The sequence below is a fragment of the Passer montanus genome, unplaced genomic scaffold (genome assembly GCF_014805655.1).
Source record: "Passer montanus isolate IOZ18808 unplaced genomic scaffold, ASM1480565v1 scaffold17, whole genome shotgun sequence".
In the NCBI taxonomy this organism is placed as follows: Eukaryota; Metazoa; Chordata; class Aves; order Passeriformes; family Passeridae; genus Passer; species Passer montanus.
In genome coordinates, this window is record NW_024364270.1 from 8,135,083 (window position 1) to 8,157,674 (window position 22,592).

The 22,592-nt window shown below is 39.0% G+C and overlaps 1 protein-coding gene across 1 annotated transcript in view; it reads right to left on the bottom strand.

The window, feature by feature from the left end:
* Positions 1-20,931, bottom strand: part of SLC6A15 (solute carrier family 6 member 15) — a 38,968-nt gene extending 18,037 nt beyond the window's left edge. Inside the window, exons 1-4 of the mRNA XM_039704204.1 lie at positions 20,432-20,931; positions 9,655-10,130; positions 828-985; positions 216-342 (exon numbers count right to left, since the gene is read on the bottom strand). Coding sequence (XP_039560138.1) covers positions 216-342; positions 828-985; positions 9,655-9,943 — 574 coding nt within the window. The 5' untranslated portion in view covers positions 9,944-10,130; positions 20,432-20,931. The remainder of the gene's footprint in view (positions 1-215; positions 343-827; positions 986-9,654; positions 10,131-20,431) is intronic.
* Positions 20,932-22,592: the final 1,661 nt, after the last annotated feature.

The window sequence follows — 22,592 nt, forward strand, 5'->3', positions numbered from 1 at the left end:
GATTATCTCATTACAGCAAAACTCAAAGGACTGATTATCTCATTTCTATTAATTTACATAGAAAACAGTGCTCTTATAGGACACTTAAGAACACACAAACAGAACTTTTGCACACAGATATCTTCTTGCATTTTAGTTTTTCTCCTTTTTGCTTGAAAACCTCAAATTTTATATACTTTATATGATTTTTAAGAACCTTATGTTAACAGACTTACAGGTGTGAGATGCATTTTTAACTAGAGGACATTGGTCCCACGGTAATGGATGTTGAAAAGACTGGGAAAAGTAAAACAGGCTCCACCCAATAATGACATTGTAGTACAGGGCCACAAAGAAGCATACCTAGGAACAAGGGAAAAAAAAACAACCAAAAAGTTACATTTATGAAGCAAATAAAAAAATGCTTGCTGAACTTCTACATATTTCTGTACATCATTCAATGAACTTGATTAAATAAATTTTGTTTTATTCAACTAAATCAGAAGAAGAAGGGAAGGACGTGTCCCCTTAAAGTACCTGACATTTTATACATTTTCACTTTTCTCCATATTTATTTATTTATTTCACACCTCTACTGTGTGGCATTTTTCCTCCAGAAAGCTACTCTGTTCCACAATTTCAAAAGAATCACAAAATACAAGTTGACTGACTTAACAGACACATATATGCCAACGGTTTAAATGGATCAATTCAAGTTCTAAGATCTTCAAAAACACTGTAAACTGACCTTGATGCCCAGCTATAAATCAATGGCCTTTCCCTGCAGCAAAACAAGAAGTCTAAATCACAACATCTGAAAGCAAACGACACAGTGTTAAAAAACTTACTACACAGCTTGCAAATCCAATTCCTCCAAGTTTGGGGCTGATATAATTCCACACACCAATACTCCCTCGACGGATCTTCTGCCCAACAGCAAGCTCCAAGAAAAAGAGTGGAATCCCTATTATCAGTAGCAAGACTAAGTATGGCACTAGATAGGCACCTATGAGGGGAACAAATAATAAATCAGAGTAAATGGAAAAAGAGTCGGAACTTGACAGAACAAATGTGAACATTTCTAACAGCTTCAAATTTGAATTAGTGTCCTTCTTGCAAAGCTTTTTTGATCACATGCAAGAATAATTTTAGCTGAACCTCAGTCATAAGTCTTTAAGATTTCAAAAACCCAAAGACACCTAATTTATAAAGCACTGTAACAATGGTTGAGGAAAGCCTTACTGCAAGTGAGGTATTACTGAAATGAGTTGTTTGAAATTTTGGACATTCAATCAAATTTTTTAGACATACAGAATTATTGGGAGCTAAATCAACATTTCTTAGGAAATCTTACAGCTTGACTTGTAACAGAGCAGCAAGACTGAATATAAAGGAAATATAGAAAACACTCTGTACACAATATTCTGAGTGAGCTTCAATCATAAGTCATTTCAGAAGATATCTCTTGATTTCTCCATTTCTCAGATGCTCAAAAAGGGGATTTCACACTGTACATAATAATGATGCTACCCAACTAAGCAAGAAAACTGTATCAGCCTGCTGCCACAAGGCTCCAGACAGAAAACAGAAACATGAGGTGGAAGCGAAATGGAGTATTGTAGATCTGTATCTTGCAGTACTCACCAACTCTCTTCAAGTCATATTTGGAAATGCAACTGTAACACCTTTACATAAACATATATATTAAAAGCAATGCCTCTTTTTTAAGGTCTTATTCCCAGGAACTGATCACACACAATTCTAACTTAAGGATGCATCTCCATTATTTCAGGAAGTCTGATTGCAAGCAAATATAACCATACATTAAGCACACTGACAAGTTCCAAGCCTAACTTTCTCCTTGGTCTTGTGGAGTATTTAGTACCAGAGCTAACAAAACATGCAGGCATCAGCATAAGCAACGTGGCACCTGACTTTGTGTGGCGCTTCCACTGCAATGTAGACCATTGTGCTGGACAACTAACTCAAAGGCCTTAGAACTTCTGTTTGAAATCATTATAACGCTAAGGGAAAACCTTTGAGAGATGCAGACTGCAGTGTGTTGAAGCAAGCTACAAAGCAAAGATCTAAAGACCTCAGAAGCTTAGATTCAGAGCTGCTAACTTGTAAAATCAATGTCTTCATCCTGTGATGAAAGAGAAGCTGAGCAAAGTTCAGAAACCGATTTGGCATTTATCCTCAACTCCAGCTAAGTCCTACTTCAAGTTCCCTCATCCAGGGTCAACTTTCTAGGGCTTTTTTAAGGAATCTATCAAAAGGGCATTTTCATACCCTTAGTGGGCAATTTATCTCATGCAGCAGTTTATGCTAGAAAAGCTAAACTTTCCTAGGCTGTGCAGGTCTCATTTGTTCTGGAAGCATTCATTCCTGTTTAGGTCCACTTGCTATTTTGCTCCTCATGAAGTACAAATCAATTGGATATCCCTTCCATTACAAAGATCTTATAAAGATATTAACCATGGAGTAACTGCAGTCTTGAGTTCAAGAGTAGGGGGAAAAAAAAGAAGAAATAAAATCTGAGAAAAATGGGAGCCTCAACACAAGATGTTGACCACCTGGAATGAGTCCAGAGGCACCAAGTTAGACACAGGACTGCAAAACAGACCTGGGAAAGTTGGTTATTCAGTCTGGAGAAGAGAAGGTTCTGGAGAGACCTTATAGAATATTATAGCAGTACTAAAAGGGACCTACAAGAGAGCTAGAGACCTTTAACAAGGGCTTGTAGTGACAGGATATGGGGGAATGGCCTTTAGATGAAGGCGGTTTAAGATTAGATATTAGGAAGAAATTCTTTACTATAAGGTTGATTAGGCACTGCAACAGACTGCCCAGGGAGGTTTTGAACTCCCCATCCCCAGAACTGTTCAAGGCCCAATTGGATGGGGTTTTGAACCTTCCTGGTCTAGTGGAAGGTTCCTTGCCTGTGGCAGGGCACTTTGAACTAGATGATCTTTAAGGCCCCTTCCAAAACAAACCATTCTACAATTCTATGAAAAACCACTGTCCCACCAGACAAAGAATATTAGTCTCATGTACCTCACAGTCTATAGGCTATGTTATCAATGAAGTAGCTCCATGATAATATGTTACGCAATGTCTGACAGTGTCTACTGAAGCATTGTTTTTACTGAGGTAGCAGCTACATTCCTGTTCAGTACTTTGGTGTCTCTCGCAGTTCATCTCCTACGTGCACGTAATGGAAAGAATGCAAAGGACTTACTTGCTATTAAGAAAAGAGACAGAAAAAAAAATAAATGTGAGGAAAACTGAGGAACAGAGCAACAACCACATTGAAAAATGAGGGGGACTATCTGTCTTAAAAACATATAACACAGAAACCATTCAATACCCCTGATTGACTCTCAAAATTTCTGCAACACAGAATTTACATTGCAAGTGAGAAGCTTTGGCATCACTATCTTTAAAAAATCTGCTCATAGAAATCATTGAAAGTCAACAGTACATAGGTGTTACATCATATAATGCTACTGTAAATGATACCTTAGATCATTTAGACAGATGTGCAATAGCTGAGTAGAGACAAACCTATACAGCTCAAAAAAAAATTGGGGCCTAGTGACTTACCCTGTATCCCACTGGATGACTGTACTAGAGCAGGAACTGAACCCAGCTCTTCAGTGTCCCAGTCCACAACCTTAATCACAAGGCTGCAAAGTTAAGCACATGTTTAAAGACTGGGCTGATGTGGGTGTTCTATGGTGCAGTATCAATGTAAATTGTAAGATTTATCTTACAAATAGACTCTACTAAAAGAGTTCACTAAATGTGGTGTTAAATCCACATTACATTAGACACGACAACTCTGTAATTCAGTGGGTAACCAGACAGCAGAGCTCACCTCTACACTGCTAGGTTTGTGCAAAGCACCTGAAGTGCTGGTTCTTCTGATTATTCAAACCTCCTGAGCTTCCTTCCAATCTTGTTCTTGTTGCCAAAAAGGACATAACTGAAAATTGTGCATGTGTCAGTTTCAGCATGATAGAGCTTGGACATAGCTGGATTGTACAACTGTATCACAGCTGCAAAGGGCTGCTGTGCCCCATAGCCAACAGGAAACCACAGCATCTCTGGGCAAGTATTTTGCTAAGTCTTCCCTTGAAGTCAGACATATTTCAAAGACCTTTAAGACATCATAACTTCATCCTAAAAAAGAATCACTATGGAAACATTTCAGCATATCTCTTGCCTGTGCATGAAAACATGGGACTTTGCAGTTACAATATTGGATAAGGACCATTCAAATTTGAATTTGAATAATAAATTTGCCTTGAACAACATCCTACAATCAGTTGTTTGCTACACCTATCAACTAAGCTGCCTTCTGAATATTACAATTCTGTGTAGTTCAGGATCCCCAGGTCTCCTTTCTACACTTACAAAATTATTCAACCATGAAGACACTTTTTTTTGCCTGTTTTGGTCTTAAACATTGGCTTTCATATTAAAAAAACTCAATAAGAAAAAAAAAAACCCTCACCCTTCTCTACTAGAATTAATGACAAAGATATAAGAGATTTCATGAAGATTTCAGGATTGTTAAAACTGTGCACTGCTTTGATTTCCTTATTTTTTTATTAAGCCAAGTACCAGAATGGGATATCTGGTGAACTGTCTTTCTTGAGATCACCATAAGGACTGCATTTGGCAATATTATTGACAGAAGTGGAATAATGACATTGGTTTTGATTTAAGCTCTTAATAATGCTCCAAAAATTAACAAAATTATTATATAATTAAATAAAATAATTATTCATTAGTGATTAAAGAGCTGGAAAATATTTTCAAAAGCAGTAACACAAAGGAACATAACCATTACCACCTTGATAATACAGATGAATTTTCTTCTAGCAATTCTTGCTGTAACCTGAAAAATGCATTAACTTTCCACAAGTGTTTCAGCTGCTGCTGTGCTAGATTTTAAGTGTCTGGTGTCTGATTTAATTCTTATTCAATCAAAGTAAAGTTTACTACTGTCTTGAAGAGCGATCCCAGCTCTTATCACTTACTAGACACTTACTAACAGAATGCAAGCAAGAAGCTGACATTCAGATCAGGATAAGCTGATTTTCTATGTCAAATACTTAAATTTTTGAAGTTATGGCAAGTGAGCAAAAAAGCACTATAAATTAACAGTATACTAAGCTTCAGTAAGTAAAATTATTTACCACTACAAAATGGAAACTGCTTTTGTCGGGAAAATTCTGATAAATGGTTTTATGTTTTATCTGTAGGTTTTTATCTGTATCCTGATAGGGTAGTCTTCCTGTCACTAGTTTCAGTATGTTCAGGTGTGCCTGTTTACAAAACTGTGCTTAAAGGGTGAATATCATCTTAGCCAAACAGCCTTAATGAAGAATTACACTTGCAAAATACAAGACATTTTCAGAACACTAAAGTACAACTAAATTTTGAGTCTGGTAATACTGAACTCACAAGATTATACTGTAGTCATCAGTGAACTCAAGGCACTGAATATAAATTACTTATCCAAAGCTACATAATAAAGCCTCTGAATCCATACTCGAATGCAGGAATACAAAGGAATATTTGCTTTGCTCCCATTTCTCTTGTATTAGTTGTTTGCTTCTAAGAGCACTGCAGAGGAAAAAGTACAACTGCCATGCTTTTTCATTAGACCACAGAACTTTAATGTCAATCTGTTGGTGTTTCAGTAAAAAATTCAGACTAATTAACTGTAAAAGCTCAGAATGTGAGTCTATCCAGGTCAATTTTTTCACAACATAATGACAGCATCATGTGCTACAATTTTTTCTATTTTGCTTACAGCTTTTATCTATAATTGTTTAGTTCTTTTGACTTTTTCCATCACAGAGATATTAAAAAATACTTACCTTAAAAAAAAGAAAAAAAGAACAAATCAGAAAATTAAGTTAATGCTCACAGAAATGCAACACAAAATCTTAGGACATATAGTACCTTGGAGACTTCTCAGTTTTCTTCAAAGTAACACTTAGTCATTTCAGCAGAATAGCTAATTTATTTTGCTTTTGTTACTTCTAATTATGTAACAGTATCATTATACTTCTGCTAATCCTAAAGGGAAATGACAAACAAACAGAATAAACTTTAAATATTTTCTCTAGTTGAAAATTGTGAAAGGTGGGCAAGCTGTCCTCCAGATGACAGGAGCAGCAGGGAATTATAAATCTAGTTTGCCACTATTTATGAGCATCTTGGCAAGACTGGGCAGACCTGAGCAGTTCATTTTTAAGGCTATCAAACACAGGAAGCTGAGGCAGCTCTGAACCTAGGTTATGAAATTGTTATATAGGAACTGTACTTATCTGAACAAAAACACACATTCACCTTCACGGAGTAAATGAGGAATAAACAAATCCTACAGTGTAAAAATGAAATTGAGCATACTCAACTCAAGCACAAATTGTCTTTATCAAGCATCAAGGATGAAACATCTTTTTTATCTGTTAGGCTGCAAAGAGTGGAAGAGGTGCCCTAAGTGCCAGATGGAGTCTGGGCATTGTCTGTTAGGGGTAAGAAGGGTGAGGTGGTGAGGACAGAAAGATCTATAGTCAGTTCTCAAAACTTCACTGAACATCTTCAGCCCCTATTTCACACAGCCTAAAATTCCTTTGTGCCCTCCCTCTCAAAGTCAAGAAAACCAGCACTCTGGGGTGCCCTTAGCTGCTCCCACTCTTTTTTCCACTCCATACATTCAGCACTACAGCCACATCCCCAGTGTGGACCCCAGTACATCCCAGATGTATACCAGCCTTTTCTCTCACTTCTCCCAACAAACATTTTTCTGAGAATAAGACAAGTGTGAAAGTCAGCAAAGACATATCTAGTCTAGTTGTAACTTAGTTAACTATAAAAAATACCAGGTATTACTCTAAATATTTATGAGTTGCTATGAATTAAAGCAATGGAAGTAACTGTTAAATAATCACAAGAAATAAATTGAAGGAAGTTGGTTTGGTAAAACAGAGCAGACCCAGAAACAGAGATTGCAAACATATCTACAGACATCCAAATTCTCACTGCAGTGTGGTGCTACTCAAGTTACTTGCAAAGATGGTATCACAGGTATTTCATTGAAGCAGTAGCGAGCTCTGACTTTAGGAGTGTCATTATACCATAGGCCACAGCCATAAACAAACTAAATCTCTACTGAAACTAGGATGGGAAACACAAAATATTTTTCCACTAAATTCTTGAATAACATATATCTATTTGGGCTAACCTTGCTGTATCTTATCTATCTTTATTTTGCTGTTCTTTTCACAGAAGTTTAAGAAAAAGATAAAAATTGAGATTATTTCACAGTTAGGATTTGCTTTTTCTTTTACTGGTGACTTTAGTGTTGTAAGAAGGCTGTGAAGGAAACTAAGAGTAACTATGGTTTTTACTTATTTTTGGTTTAAATTGGAACTGGATCTATTGGTTTACTACTTTTTAAATATAATTCCCACCCCTCACATGGTATCTTCCAGATATAAGTTCCTTAAACAAAGGGAAGAAAATGAAGGTCTAAACTGAAGGTAGAGACCTAGTCATAGACTAGGAAAGTTTACTTTATACCAAGAGACTTCAACAGGCATTTACAGTAAAACTCCATCAACAGAAGATTACAGAACAGTTCTGATACTGATATTTACATGGGTTACATAAAACCCCTCTAATTTTGCCTAGAAAACTTATTTGAAATAGTATGTGGAGCAGAAAACAGAACCTCATACAAAATCTGTGTAGGTTTTCTTACCATGTGCTTGAAGTTTTCACTCCCTCCCCCTATTCTTCTATGCACTTGTGACAATTATCTGTCCATCTGCACACACATACAGGCACCAATGTACTTTACATATTTCCAAGTTTTGTGTCACCTTCTCCATCTTGCATTATGATAAACTTGAAAAAACCAAGCAAGCTTCAGCTCTAATGATCAATTCCTTTTCTCTGTTGCTCAGAAGGCTGCCATTTGCTAAACTGGTGCAAAATCATTGTTAAAAGCCAAATACACACTTGTCTCAGCATGTGCAGAAAACATTGTACCTCCACATTGTACCTCCACAGACTATGCTATGCATCCAATTTCCTGCAATCACAGCACAGGAGAAAACACTTAACTACAATCTCAAATGACACCATAGTTACTTTTTCAAATTTCATTAATAAAGCGTCATAATCCTTGAAGATTGGCTGGTTTACTCTTTTAGTGGGTTTGGAGTTGTTTTTTTCTGAAATGTGAAATTATTAACTAATTTATATTTGACCACAATTAAAGCAAGTGGCTTGCACAATTCCTAACTACATTAGACACAGACTTTCAAAGGGACACAACTGCACAAAATAAACTGCTGTAGTCCATTGTCCCTGAGACTATACTTGACACTATACTTGACACTATACTTGACACTATACTTTAAATCAATCATTTAATGACTTTCTCTCCAGAATAAAAGAGAAAAAAAGAAACTTAAATGATAGCAAAAAAAAAAGTAACTAGATATAAAAGAATTTAACTTCATTCTGAAGATAGAATATTTAAAAGCGTAAACTTAATTTTTAGTGCTTGAATTGAGAGAAAACAAATAAAGAATTACACTTTTATCATATTCTACGCTCATTTCTATACTCCTCAATTACATCAGTTGTATCATTCATCTTTTAAAAAAGCAGCAGGAGTAGAATGCTATTCTTCATTTTCTGTACACATTAATTTTCTGTATCATAAAAAGTGACCACTTTGTTTTGAATTCAGCTTAGTAATTAGCTACAATAGGGTGTGCATTAATGTGGTATATTTGGGTATGGTATAGCATTGGATGAAATACTAATCCTGCATTCACAGAGGAAGGAAAGTTTCCAGCCTCATACTTGAAACTGGACTGAAGACCACAGATGGTCAACTAACAAACAGCTTGATGGCATTGTTTTAAGTGAAAGGCACCTTGTTATTTATGAAAACAGTAAACTGTCTAACAGCACAAAAACAGATGCAGTCCCTTAACGGAATGATTTAAATTATTTATCATTATTTAAAAAAAAAAAAAAAAAAAAACAAAAAAAAACACCTGGAATGATTTAAATTATTTATCATTATAAAAAAAACAAAAAAAAAACCACCAAAACCCCTACTTTTTCCCTCCCAGAGTATTCTGAAGTTCTTACCAGAAGTAAATCATGATCAAATGGCCAGGAGTTAAAAGTAATTAGAAAGTAAAGGTGTGAAACTTAGTACCACTAAATACTGAAAGATCAAATGCTGCTTTGGTCTTTGAAGTGGATGTAGTTTTAATGCCTTGATTTATTGTCAAATTACTATAAAGAACACTTAAGCACAACAGGTCCTAAACAATGCAACCCTCCATAATTATGTTACAGGTAGCCACAGGTTTCAGCAGAAAAAAGGTTGTATCAAGAGCTCTCTACCCTAAAATGAGGAAATGGTATCTTGGAAGAATCTGCTACTTACTTTAACAAATGCATCTTTCTAAATAAAGAGAATGTGGGTTTTTCCTAATAGGCTCTGGCAAAAACTAGAAGAAAAACCCAACATGTTGGAGCAGGCTTGACTGTGGCTCTCTGCTAACTTTGAAATCTGAAAGGTTAGCATCGTCATCTAGGTACAACCAGCTGTATCACAAAACTTACCTCCACCATTCTTCTGACACAGATAGGGGAATCGCCACACATTCCCCAATCCCACAGAAAATCCAACTTGTGCCAGAATATATTGGAGTTTGCTGTTCCAAGCAGGTCTCTCATCTTCTACATCTGAGCCTTCTTCAACATCTACATCTTTTTCTTCTGGATCATCAACCATAAGTTCACTCTTCTTGAAGGCATCATCTGAAGAGTCCTCATTAGAGAGCAGGTCCTTAACTGACTCAATGACCTCATCATCTAGATCTCTTTTCACTACCTTGCTGTTCTTAGGCATTTGTAATTTGAAACAAAAGCAAGGAGATGACGTTCAGCTGAAACAGATGGACACTGAAGTAGATTCTCCCTCTGCTTGGGAAAAAATACTGAATAAAAAGACTGAAGATGGTGCCTGATGGGTCCTTGATACCAGGGAACCAAGAGTAAGAACTTCTGTTTCTGAACACTTGCTCTACTGATAGTATCTGTGGAAAAAGAAATTAAGAAGGATATTATATTATTATGCAGAAGAAACTTAATTTTGAAATTGTGTGCCTTGTCTTACCCATTTTTGCATATCTCAATAATTTGACAAGAGAAGAAAACAAGAAGAAAGGGAAGTTAAGCCACTTTCAAATTATAGGGAATAAGTCCACTACTTGGTCTAAAATATTTTGCAAAATACATTTCGTTCACTTGTTAAGGGTTTTGTTTTGGTTTAGTTCTTAAGCACTGACAGGCTAACTGCTCATACTTTTATATCATAACAAGATTCTTCTTCTTAGGCACAAAAGGATACACACTTTACATAAAATGTAGGAACCCAACTCCCTTACTTGCTGACTTAATAGCTTTACTTGAATTTATTAAAAGTATATTTTAACCAAAATAAATTAAGTTTTTCAGACCATCTCAGAAAGTCACACAGCAAGTAAAATTTTGATAGAGAGGCTGCACCTAATAGTACAAAACCAATGGTGACTTATTTGCTTACTACTCTTCATGCGGGAATATATAATCACAGTCAAAATTTGAAAAGAGAGATGATCATCTCTTATAAGTTTGATGCTTTAGATAGTTTTAATTATTTCTCGTTTCTAAGAAACTATCTGAAATATTTGAAATGCCAAATCCATTTTAAAAGCCTACTGTTTCAAATGTGTATGTACAGAAACAAAAATGAATATGCATTTGAATATGTGTTTTTCTTAAACACAATCATTTAAAGACAGACAGACATACTTGCAGCTGCCATACAAAGGTTAACTCTAAGATTTTGGGGAGGAATGTATTTCAAGAAATTCTTCACTAATCACATGGGATAAAACTAGTGTGTGCAAAGCCATCTGCACAATTAAGAGTCTTAAAAGGGATTTAGATTATGTGTTAAGCTTCATGAAAGTTCCAAAGAAGGCTTCTGTAAGGCATACACAAGTTTAATCAAGAACTGCTAACTGATGAGAATCAGAAATTACTTCAAAAAACATGAGACCTTACAGCTTTTGCTTACGGACTTCCTGCAACATCTATCTGGTCCATAGTATGAAGACTGCATCGTGTCCTGACAAAATCCCATGCATTGGAGAACTGCAAGGTACTGTTCACACAGTCACTGAGAGGTCAAGCACCTCGCGGCTGCCTCTCTGCCAGACCCAAAGGAAAGATGTTAAGCCTCTGGAACCCAGCCCACAGCTTATCAAGAAGAGACTTCACAGCACCAGAAATAAAACCTCTGCCATCACAAATCCTATCACTGACCTCCTAGCCAACAGGGCAATTACTTTTTTCCAATAATTTCAAAGGATTTGGAAGTTGAAGTTCACTCCAGTTGCCTACTGAACTCAGTTGTAACCTCTTTTCACCGATTCCCTAGATTCCGGTCACTGTCTTCTCACTTTCCCTTCTGTTACTGCCTCCTCTCAGCAACTCTAGCTCTGGCAGTCAGCCCAATTTTTTTTAAGCATAGTAGAACCTACTTGGCTTATGATCTGCTTCATGTTCACTACTGTCACTGAAGGGTTCAGGGTCCTATAAACCTTCCTTCTGACATGCAGCGGGACTAGCACCAGGCTTTGCTTTGACTGTTACCAGTTCTTCCACAAAAAAAAAAAAAAAAAAAAAAAAAGTGTATCAGCTATATAGAGAACAGCAGAACAGGGAAAAAGTTGTTTATACAAATAAGAAATCCTAATACTCTATCCTGTATATCTGGGCTAAATGAACGTCTGTGTGGGCCTCTTTTAATCTGTTCTGTCTTTTGCATTGCAGCCTTCAAAGGACTACACTCTCTTCTAGTTCATACATGATTCAGTGGCTCTTAGTTCTGACTGAGATACCTATGTAGGACCAAAATGCAAACTTAACACATTAAGTTGAAGCATTTAAGCAGTCCTAATGGAGCTTTGGGACTATAAGCCACAGCATCTGGTATTTCAAACACTACTTTTTGTCACATTTCAAACTTTTTTTTCCCCTTTGTTCCACTGATGTAAATTAGAAAGCAGCTTCTCAGTTCCAGTAATTAGTAGTAAGTTAGGGATTACACTAGAATGAAACAGCTGCACATGTGAAACAACATCAGTATTTGTCTCTTAAGTCTGAAATCCTTCTCTAACTGTAACAATAAAAAGAGATGTTCAGTCAAAAACATAAGCCATCCATCAGTATTTACTGAAATGTTTTAAAAGGTCATACCTGTTTCAATTATTTTACATAGAGTAACTTGCAGAGCAGCAATATGATTTTTCTGGAGCTCTCACTGATGAGTCAATTCCAACAAAAATTGCATCACTCTGTCCTGTCATGCACTAAACATTGCACTGCTACACTTCAGAACAAACTGGGCTTGAGACTTCTAGCACAGTATCCTAATAATTTCCCTTTCATTAACCTTCCATTAGACAGTATGTTAGGCACAGAAATATCACTGTGTAGACTGCAACATTTGCAGGGCTTGAGAAAATGTGGGAGGCATGCTCAGCAGGCTGGTGCATGGTTCTAACAGGACTGCTTTCCTAACTCAATATATTATGGCTGGCCAGACTGCACCAAGGATGGGGGACAGTTCTCCCAGACACAATGCAAATCCAAAGGCACTCTCCTACTTTCAGATTTAACAACTTTCCTCTGTATTAAAGGAGCTGCTACTAAAGCAAATAAAAAGCCCTCTCTCAAGAGATACTACCCTCAGGTACAAATGTTTGAAGTGTGAAGCCAGCAGGTTTGTGCAAGGAGTCTACTGCTCCGTGCTCAGCACTCCCAGAACACAGCCAGTGACACGCACAGAAGCTGCTCTTTGATCCAGAACAAACCTGCACAGAAGACTGATAAACTACTCAGCTTGAGCCAGGTATAGATATGAATGCTCCTGTGTGAAGTCTGAACAGGAGAAAGAGTTACTCACCAGCACTGATTAGCTAAACACAAACCACTGAACAGGCTTTCTTTTTTCTCATCAAGAGTATTGAAATTAAGCACTTCACCATATAAAATGCTATTCTATGTTCCCACATCATTTGGATATAGTCCAGCATTGAAGTTCATCAGCATTAAATTAGGAAATATCACACCAAATTCTGTTAAATATCTTCAGTTAGTTCCAGTACTTGTTACATTCTACACTAACTTGTATACAAATACAGAACTATGTGATGAGACAGGTAGTTTTATAAATGCTTAGTAAAATGGGGATTTGTTATGTAGATTTTTAAATTATACTTAGGAGAAACGATCATTATATTAGGACTCCACGTCCTAAATCTTTTCAGGTATTTTAAAACATTACTATGATATTACCAGTACCTTGGATTAAAAGTAAAATGTCTAAAATATAATTTAGCCTTATGAAAGCTATTTGTTTGTAAGTTGTATTTTTTTTTCTGTCTTGAATTTAAATCGTAGAATTTGATCAACTGATTAAGTTCTCAGCGTCTCATCCTTTTCATGATTCAAATTACACAACCTGTCAGACGAAAACACTGAAGGGAAATTTTTATTACCACGTTTATTGGAGAACATAATATTTTTCTGGACTTTTCCATTACTAAAATGAGGAAATAAGAACAATTTTCCTTTTTTTATGTAAAATTCCATTTATAAATAAATCTAAAATTACTCTTAAACTGACGTGACAAGCATCTGTATTGTTTGATGGAATTTAACAGAGTGAAAATTGATGCACAGTACATGGTTCAGTTAAAGGAATATTTAGAAAATTATTCTGCCACTGAAATAAAGGCAATCAATAATCTGAGTTGGCATAAACACACTTTTGTAAAAAAACATACTAAAACAAACATATGGGCTAGATTTTAATTATGTCTTACTAGAATTGTCCTTGATATGCTAGTATCTATTTCTTTCACAAACTGAAAGATAAAACGTTGAGTCTTTTCTGACTTTTTTGATACCGAGCAAACTGCAGACCCCAACTTTCTCAGAACACAGCAGGAATTTTGTTATTTTTTTCCACGGAAAAAGAATCAACTCAATGAACTAGCATGCAGAAGTAAAGTAACCTGATTAGACCTCCACATCACTAGCAGATGAAGTAATAATAATCCCTTGCAATAGGGAATTCAGACCCAAATTAGCTCCCTGGGAGATCCACGCTCGCTATAGAACTTTTACTTCAGCTTCAGGCCTGTATTCAGAAACGCTGGCACAGGGAGATAAGATTTGCAATGCCTCCACTGCCCAAACGTGCAAGCATTTGCAGTAAGACCCAAAGGAACTTCATTAGTCAAAGCACCAAAAGACACACTGAAAAACATTGCTGCATATCCTTTTCTCACAATCTTTTTTGCAAGGAATGTCTAGTAAGGGACTTGTCCTGGTTCTGTTCAGCACTGCTGCTCCTCTTCACCACTACACTGGCAATGAATCTTATGTCAGGCTCCTTCCGATGCATCTCTATTAGACAGATCTGCATGCCAATCAACACAGAGATACCTACTAGAATAACACTGTACTTCTGGTTCTCTCAGCTGTGTAATACCAATAAACAATTAAAGTTACAAGGCTGGAGATTTTCCCAACATGTACAGAAAAAGAGGCACAGAAAACCCACTTCAGTCATGGATTTGAAAGTATAATGAGTACAGCTGCCCCATGTTCTTGGAAATTCAGCACAAACCTCTGTAAAAAGCCATTTGTTAGGCAATTTCATGTTTAAAACATCCCACAATACTATTGCAACAACTGATATAACTAAGTATTAACGAACTTCTAGCAGTGTTTTTCCAACATAAATTACAACACAATAATTCTTGCATCGCGTTTCTTCTTAAAACCAGTACTTCCCTCTGAAAAGGAAAGCCAAAAATATTATTTTCTAAAACAGTGCATATTTTTTATTTTATGATCTTTTTATTTCTGATGGAAACACAGCAATTTGACAAAATTATTTACATTTCCTTTTTAATGTTTTACAAATAATCCTCAATACCTTTTTGGTTCAATGTTTGCCACTGAAAGGATTAAAGTGATCATCATTCTGTTCTTCAGAGCACTGCAGTCTTCCCTGAGGAAGCAGTTACATACCAACATGCTGCTGTGAGGGTGGCAAAATGCAATAAAAAGCTGCAGCCAGTTCACATCACTATAATCTCAGTTTTGAAAGTAGATTATACCAGTGCGGTGTACCAGTCCAGTCCCACAAGCTTCTGTCGTATGTTTCTGTTCACCAAGTCTTCCCTTTGACTCCCAATGAAGAGCATGGTTAAGCAGAGGACATGGAACTAAAAGTCAGGATTGTCACCATGACACATGTTCATAAAAGATTTTTTATTGATATGCATGCCAAATGTTTTAGTCTGTATGAAATCACTGGAGAAGAATCATATGCAAAAGTGGAGAAGAGGAGGCTTTTTCACCAAAAGGAAATGTGCAAAATGCATCTCAAATATGAGTTGACAAGCTGGGAAGAAAAAGCATGATGGAAATACAATGACAAGCAAGGCAGAAAATGAAAACTGAAGTTTTAGGAGCAATGGACGGCTGTAATTCTGCAAAAAAGAAATCTGTGCAGACAGGATGTGGGGAATACCTAGTGACCATCATATCTGAGTGAAAAAGAGAGGAAGAAGACTGCAGGAGCAAACCAGGTTCCATGGGACTACTGTGACTGTGAAGAATGGCTATCGCTGGGGGAATACAGATAATTATTTCAGGAAGAGTTACACTGTGTTACAGTACTCATTGCACAGACTGAATTACTGCTGCAATGCAGCATTGTGTTCTTTGGCGGAAATGGGAATACACACCATAACCTTTTTGCCTAGTCAAGCCCATCTCTATCTTATAAACTGTAGCAACCATTATGCTGCTCTTCAGCATGAAACACATGATCTAGCATTTTTCCCTACCTAGTTTAATACAGCCTGTCAGTAAGATATGGATTGAATAGGTGTTTAACTCAATTGCAATTAAAGATAATTATATTCTATACAATTATACTTGTATTAGCATGTCTCAGAAAACATCACTGAAGAATGTAAAGAAATCTGTTACACATTCATGACACTGTAAAAAATTAAGAGCTCTGTGGGCTATGGGAGACTTAAATGCATTAGAAAAAAGTTTTTATTCTGGTATCTACAATAGTATCATTTATACTACAACAAAACTATTTAAAAATGCCAGACTGAATTCACCTACATGCTGCAGATACAGGTAGTTATACAGTCCTCAGTGACTCTGCGTGTTTCATACTGCTGGGAAATTTGTTCTCCATTCCTACAAAATTCTGTTCATGGTTTCATCCTCAACAAAACCCTGCACAGACTCAAATGCAAAAAAAATTCTAATCCAGATTAGTCTCCTTAAATTTCAGTTACAGGAGAATTCTTCCTACTATTATAGAACAAACACAATAAATTGACAAAAACAACAAAGTTTCTTTTTCAGGATTGTTCATTATCAACAGACTTGATCTTAACAGCTTGTATGATTATTGCCAGATCCCTGGCCCAACAGAAACATCTAGAGACAGAACGTTACAACCCAGATAGAGCTCTTAAACATCAGGTTTTCTTTTCACTGCACATAATCTCTAAAGAATTAATCTGCCTTACTGTAGTTTCTCACTTCTGCACAGGTATTTTCTTCTCACAAATCAACCTCACTAAAATACTTCAGAGACTTACAGGACAAGCTAACTGCAACCTCCTATTCAAACGGAGGAAGTATATCAGTAATTCAGCAGTCTTTTCTCATATGTACTTCATTGAAGGAAAAAATTCAGTGGTTACCACTCCTTCAAGTGAAGCAATCTCAGCAATTACGAAGAAACTCTACCCCCGGTTGGTCAAACTCAAAAGGTGCAACTACCGGCAACTTGAAACAAAATCTCCATATTCTAAGCTCATAATAAGAGATAAGAGAACCAAGAGAACCATTTATTGTACAATTTTATCACAATTCTCAGAAGTGAGAGGTTGTAAAAGTATATTTAATATTTCAATAAAATTACTTAAGTTGCAAAATCAATTATTGAAAATTAGATATTACCAGATACACAGTTGCCCCGAGACCCTAATTCTCTGGCCTCTGTGCTTTAGAATGGATCAATAAGTAAATCAAGGTGTTCTTGGGAACAATTTATGCTATTACTTCTTTCTCTGTTTTATATACAAGCAAAAAGCCAAACTGAACATATGGGTTAGCGGAAATCTTACTTCTCATCACGTGTGATTATTTGATTTCATTACATGAGTCATGCTTTCAAGTTATGTTACAATAAATGTCTATGTCTTTAGAAAGAAAAATTTTAATACCAATTCCATTACAGAAAATCAAACACTGTAAATGTCCTATTACAGTTTTCATCCTTCTCCATTTTGGCTTAAGGAGAGCTGAATTATTAATACTGCAGTACACATTTCTGACACTTGAAATGCAAAACTATCATTTGCCAGCAGCAAGAAACTCTTTCCCCAAAGTGGGAAATAGACTACTGGCATGACTAGAGTCATGCCACTAAACTACTGGCAAGACTAGACTACTACATGACTAGAGACACTGCTGTCCACAGCATTACACAAACTTTTTCTTTGCTTTCTCCCATAAAAACCAGGAATCCCTAACCTTAGGAGTGAATGATAAGAATGCAGAGCTCTGTTTCGGGGTAGGATTATGGGAAGCTCAGTCCAGTTACTGCCGTTGCCCAATGCAACTGTTCTGGCAGTTACCACTGCATTTTCACACCATTTTGTACCATCTCACCAGGATGTGTGCTTCCAGCTCTTCAGTAGAACAGCATATGGATGTCATTTGTCAATGATGCTTTTTTTTCCCCTAAATTATTTCAATACATTTCCTGACTAATGGCAAGGCTACTTTGAATCAATTTTCAAGAACAAATGGGAGTTGCCCAAGCAGCCACCTGCTGATATGTTGAAGTTATTCCACAACTGAGAATTCAAAGATCTCTAAAGTGACGTGTAAAAGCTGCTACCATTGGATGCTGATCTATTAAAATTTGGGACTGAAAACTTCTTCCAAAATCAACAGGTATTTTGTCTTTTAATGAAGAACATTACTAATGGAGATGAGTGAAATGGTCAGAACAATGGAAAACAGTTGGGAAAACAGGTAAAAATGTATTTAATGTTGTGTACACTTCTGGTACACTAGTCTAGAGAATTTAAAAAAAAATTCCCAAAAAGATTCTACCACAAATACGTCAAGTGGTAATTCCACACCACTTGAGCAGTGACTACTCCTTAACAATGTCATCTAAATCAAATGGAATAGCTGCAATGAGTAGAATGTATTTCTGAATAATTTGGGGTTTTTTTCTGACTAATTCAGCATTTAAAAATTTTTGTGCATATGGGTTTTTGCAATATGGAAAAAAGACAACTGTAAGAACAAGAAATGAAAGGTCAAAAGGAATCAGATTTTGCTCTAAAACTAGTTTCAAGATGCCTTGGCAGTTTCACATACTCAGTTTTCTGTACTGATGACACATCTGAACAGTTATGAATGGTTTGGCTTTTCATGCATAGATCAAAACCAATGGGATTTTTTTTTCTTGAGTCTGAAGTAAAAAGCTGAGCCCAAAGGGAGTGTCCAATATACACTGCATGCAGGCTGTGAGTCTATGACTATCTTAATATGGGGTATGCGTAAACAAAACACTTGTATATTAGCCAAAATGAAATTAAGCAATCTTTCGTAAGTATTTTTCGTAGTTTCCTTTCTAATGTGAGGCAGATAATCAGAAATATACTGCTAAATAGAGAAATTGATTATGCTGTCATCACTTTTTAATGAAATGGAGAAAGCTGGCTGCACAATACATCCAGCATACATTTATATGACATCAGATAACCAAATCTTTACCTCATTTACACTTTTTCTTTGTAGAGGGGAAATTGGGTCCATATCCTATGGTATGCCACAGTGACATACAGATGATAACATACTATTTAGAAATTATTAGGTTTATCTTACAGCAGTGAGCTTGCAGTAGCAAGCAGTAGCACGCTGGAAATAAAGTAGTTGATGATAATGTGGTTTTTAACAAGTAAAACACAGTGCAATTTACTTAAATAAATGAAATCCCATCAGAACTCTCATGTGTGCCAGGTCAGTGTGACTGTGCAGACATATTACAATCGTCTCATTTACTTCCACAACAAAAGCAAAGCCTTGCGAAGAAATTCCAGTTCGCTCTAACACTAGCAAAATGAGAACAAAACCAGGCACTACGGGAATAGAAAATTAGAAGGATTAATAAGCAAATCAAAGAGAAAAAGAATCACTAGGAGAACACTGTAGGTATGACTCTACCCTGTGGACATGTCGCGGTACACGGCGGGCTACAACCATCAAAATCCCGCACGGAAAATAAATCCAAGAGGCACAAAGGTTCGGAGAAGGTCCTTATTACCATACCCACCCAAACATGGCTGACACCGGGGCGCACCAGCCCCCGGACGCGGGTTTGCCCCCGCCTTCGCGGGGCGAGAGCCGCGAGCGGCGCGGCGCCGAGAGGCACCGTGAGGCACCGTGAGGAACCGTAGGAGGAAACCGGGCGACGCCCACGCTCCGCAGCAACAATGCAGCGCCCGGGCCCGGCCCTCGCTCCGGGGCGCGTCCGCCCGCCGCACATGTGGGGATGGAGCCCGCGGGCCGCTCCCGATGGTACCCGGCTCCCTCCGCGGCCGGCTCGCCCGGCTCTCCCCAAGCCCGGGCTCGTCCGTGCGGCGAGGCACATCACCGCGGTGCTCCCGGGGGGGACAGCCCGCGCCCCCGCTCCTCCCGGAACACGCGCTACACATGCATCTGATATTTTTTTGCGCAACACATGGGAGATGAATGAAATTTCTTTCACTCGGAAAAAGATATAAGTTCCTCGCCCTTGCCAATAGCAATAACAATAATAACGCTGATTAAAACAGCCCCGTACATCCCTTCAGCCCACCGCCGAGCTAAAACACATGGGCGGCTTCTAACCGGCGCTCGCTATTGTTTCCCGAGGGGCCGGCTGTCTCCCCGCCAGCGAGAGGCTGGCACCAGGGCGAAAGCCCCGGCTGGGCTGGGGGGACCCCCGACCCGCAGGAAAGCGCACGTCGGGCGGAAAGGAACCCCCCACACATCCTGTCCCTTCCCGCCCGGCGACACACGCGAGGCGGCCACGCTCCTCCGCGGCCCCAGCCGCATGGCAGCGATGGGAGAGCGCGGGCCGCCCCGCGCACCCACGCTCACCGCCGCGCCGTGCCCTGCCGTGCCGTGCCCTGCCGTGCCCTGCCGCGCCGTGCCGTGCCCTGCCGTGCCTTACCTCCGCCCGCCGGGCGCCAGCTGCGAACAGGGGGGGCCGGGCGAGGATGGCGAGCAGGGCCGTGCGGGCGCGGGGCTCAGCGGCGGGCAGGCGGTGGCAGCCACATGTGCCCAACCCTCACTGCGGCGGCGTTTAAAGACAGACATAAAAGCGGCGGGGGGAGAGGAAAGGGGAGGGCAGCGCCGGGCCGGGGGAGCCGCACCTCCTGACGCAGGGAGGAGCGCCCACCCACCCGCCTGCAGCAGCATCTCTCTGCCGGAGGCGGGCGGGGAGGAGGCAGGCGCGGCAGCGGGAGGATGAGGAGGCCGCCGCGCCAAAATCCCCGCGGCCACGCTTAGGCACCGCGGGTGCCTCATTTCTGCCCTCATCTTCATCCCCTGCCGCCTCCGCCTCTCTGCGCCCAGACTCGTGGCGGTCCCCAGGTCCCTGTGCCGCTCACGCGGGCTGCGAGCGGCCCGCCCTGGCCTTCCTGTTGGTGGGGTAGCGGCATACGGGCGGGGGTGGCCTGCAGACGGGAAGTAGGCACACAGGTGGGAGCTTCCCTGGGGAACACGTAGGTTTTCCAAAAGAAGGGGGTTAGTGGGAATGAGGGTGTGGGACCCAGAAAGGGAGGTCTGCAGGGGGGCGGCCGCAGCGAGTACTACACTTTCATGCTGGAGGCCGGCAGGCGGCTGGGGGCTGAAGGGATGGAGAGAAGTGGAAGGCAACGACCGTCCCCGAGGTGATGGTGCACAGGTCTTGTAGCCCTGATTCCTACAGTTGCTTCAGTCGCCGGAAGGTGATGTTTGTCTTCCCTAAAGATTCTGTCATTAACTGTTCCCTGCCCTTCGGTCAGTTTTTTCTCTGCTTGCATTTCTCTTTGGGGAGAAAAAAAAAATAAAAAGCAAAAGCAAAAGGCAGATCGATCCTGCCTAGCAAGGAAGACGTAGTACAGATGAGGAAGTGAGCTGTTCAAAGGCGCGGCAGCCAGGTGGGAGAGGCCCATTGGCTTTGCTGAGGATAGGCACGACTGAATAGAGCATTAACTGGTTTTAGTGCTGGCGGTGTGAACAATTATTGCAACAGCTTCAGTTTAACATACATAACCTTATTACACCTCGTGAATCAAGGAGACATTTTCCTCCAGAGTTTGGAAGATAGTCTGCCTGTATGATTTGCATTTCCTTCATCTTCTACTGAGAAACCTGTAATACAAACTTATTTTCATTTCTGCTTCATTATTAAAAGTAATTCATCAGAATTACTGATGAATTAATGAACTGATTACGTTGTACGTTTCTTGCTGTTGGTGCTAGTTCACTTAACTAATAATTTCCACGGGCATTGTACGTTTCTTGCTGTTGGTGCTAGTTCACTTAACTAATAATTTCCACGGTGTATTTCAATTATGTATAAAAACAGCCCTGTAGACAAAAGAATATGTACTCACTGAATATTGTTTGCAACTCAGGAAAAATGAACTTGCTGTGAGTAAGTTTCTAACTGTGAATTAAGTTTTTTACACTAAGTACTAATAAAAGGAAGAATTTATGCTTTCATTTGCCAGATCATGAGTGATAATTTAACTTAGTAAATTAACTAGTAATGTTAATCAGATGACTGCATAGTTAATTGAAACAGGAAGAGGTCATTTCTGGATCCCTTTAAATTCTGTGTACCCTGAATGGTGAGTTTAGACCTGAGGTAGGGCTACATGCACCCAGACACAAAGTAAGCCTCATTTTCTGGTCTGACTCTCTAAGTGTCTCTGCTTGTGACTCAGGAGATTTGAGGACAGAGAGAAAAAAATCTAAGTGGAAAGCAAGAAATGGCAGCAAGACAAAAATCATTATCATATAAAGCAAAGCCCAAATGCTGATGTACAGAAGTTCTACACCATCAAACCTTTAGAGAAAAAAAGATGCAGAAGGAGAGAAAATGACTGGAAGAAAAGCAGTTATGCCAGTTTTAGTTTTCTGCTAGGTTCTGCTCTCTTATCACTCGCATAGAGATTTTAAATACTGTGATTCGGAAGAGACTCACAAGGATTATCAAAGTCCAAAGTCCTGGCTCTGCACAGCACAACCCTTCACACACCATGTGTCTGAGAGCATTGTTTGAACACTTCTCCAGCTCTGTCAGGCTTCATGTTGTGACCACTGCCCTGGGGGGCCTGTTCCAG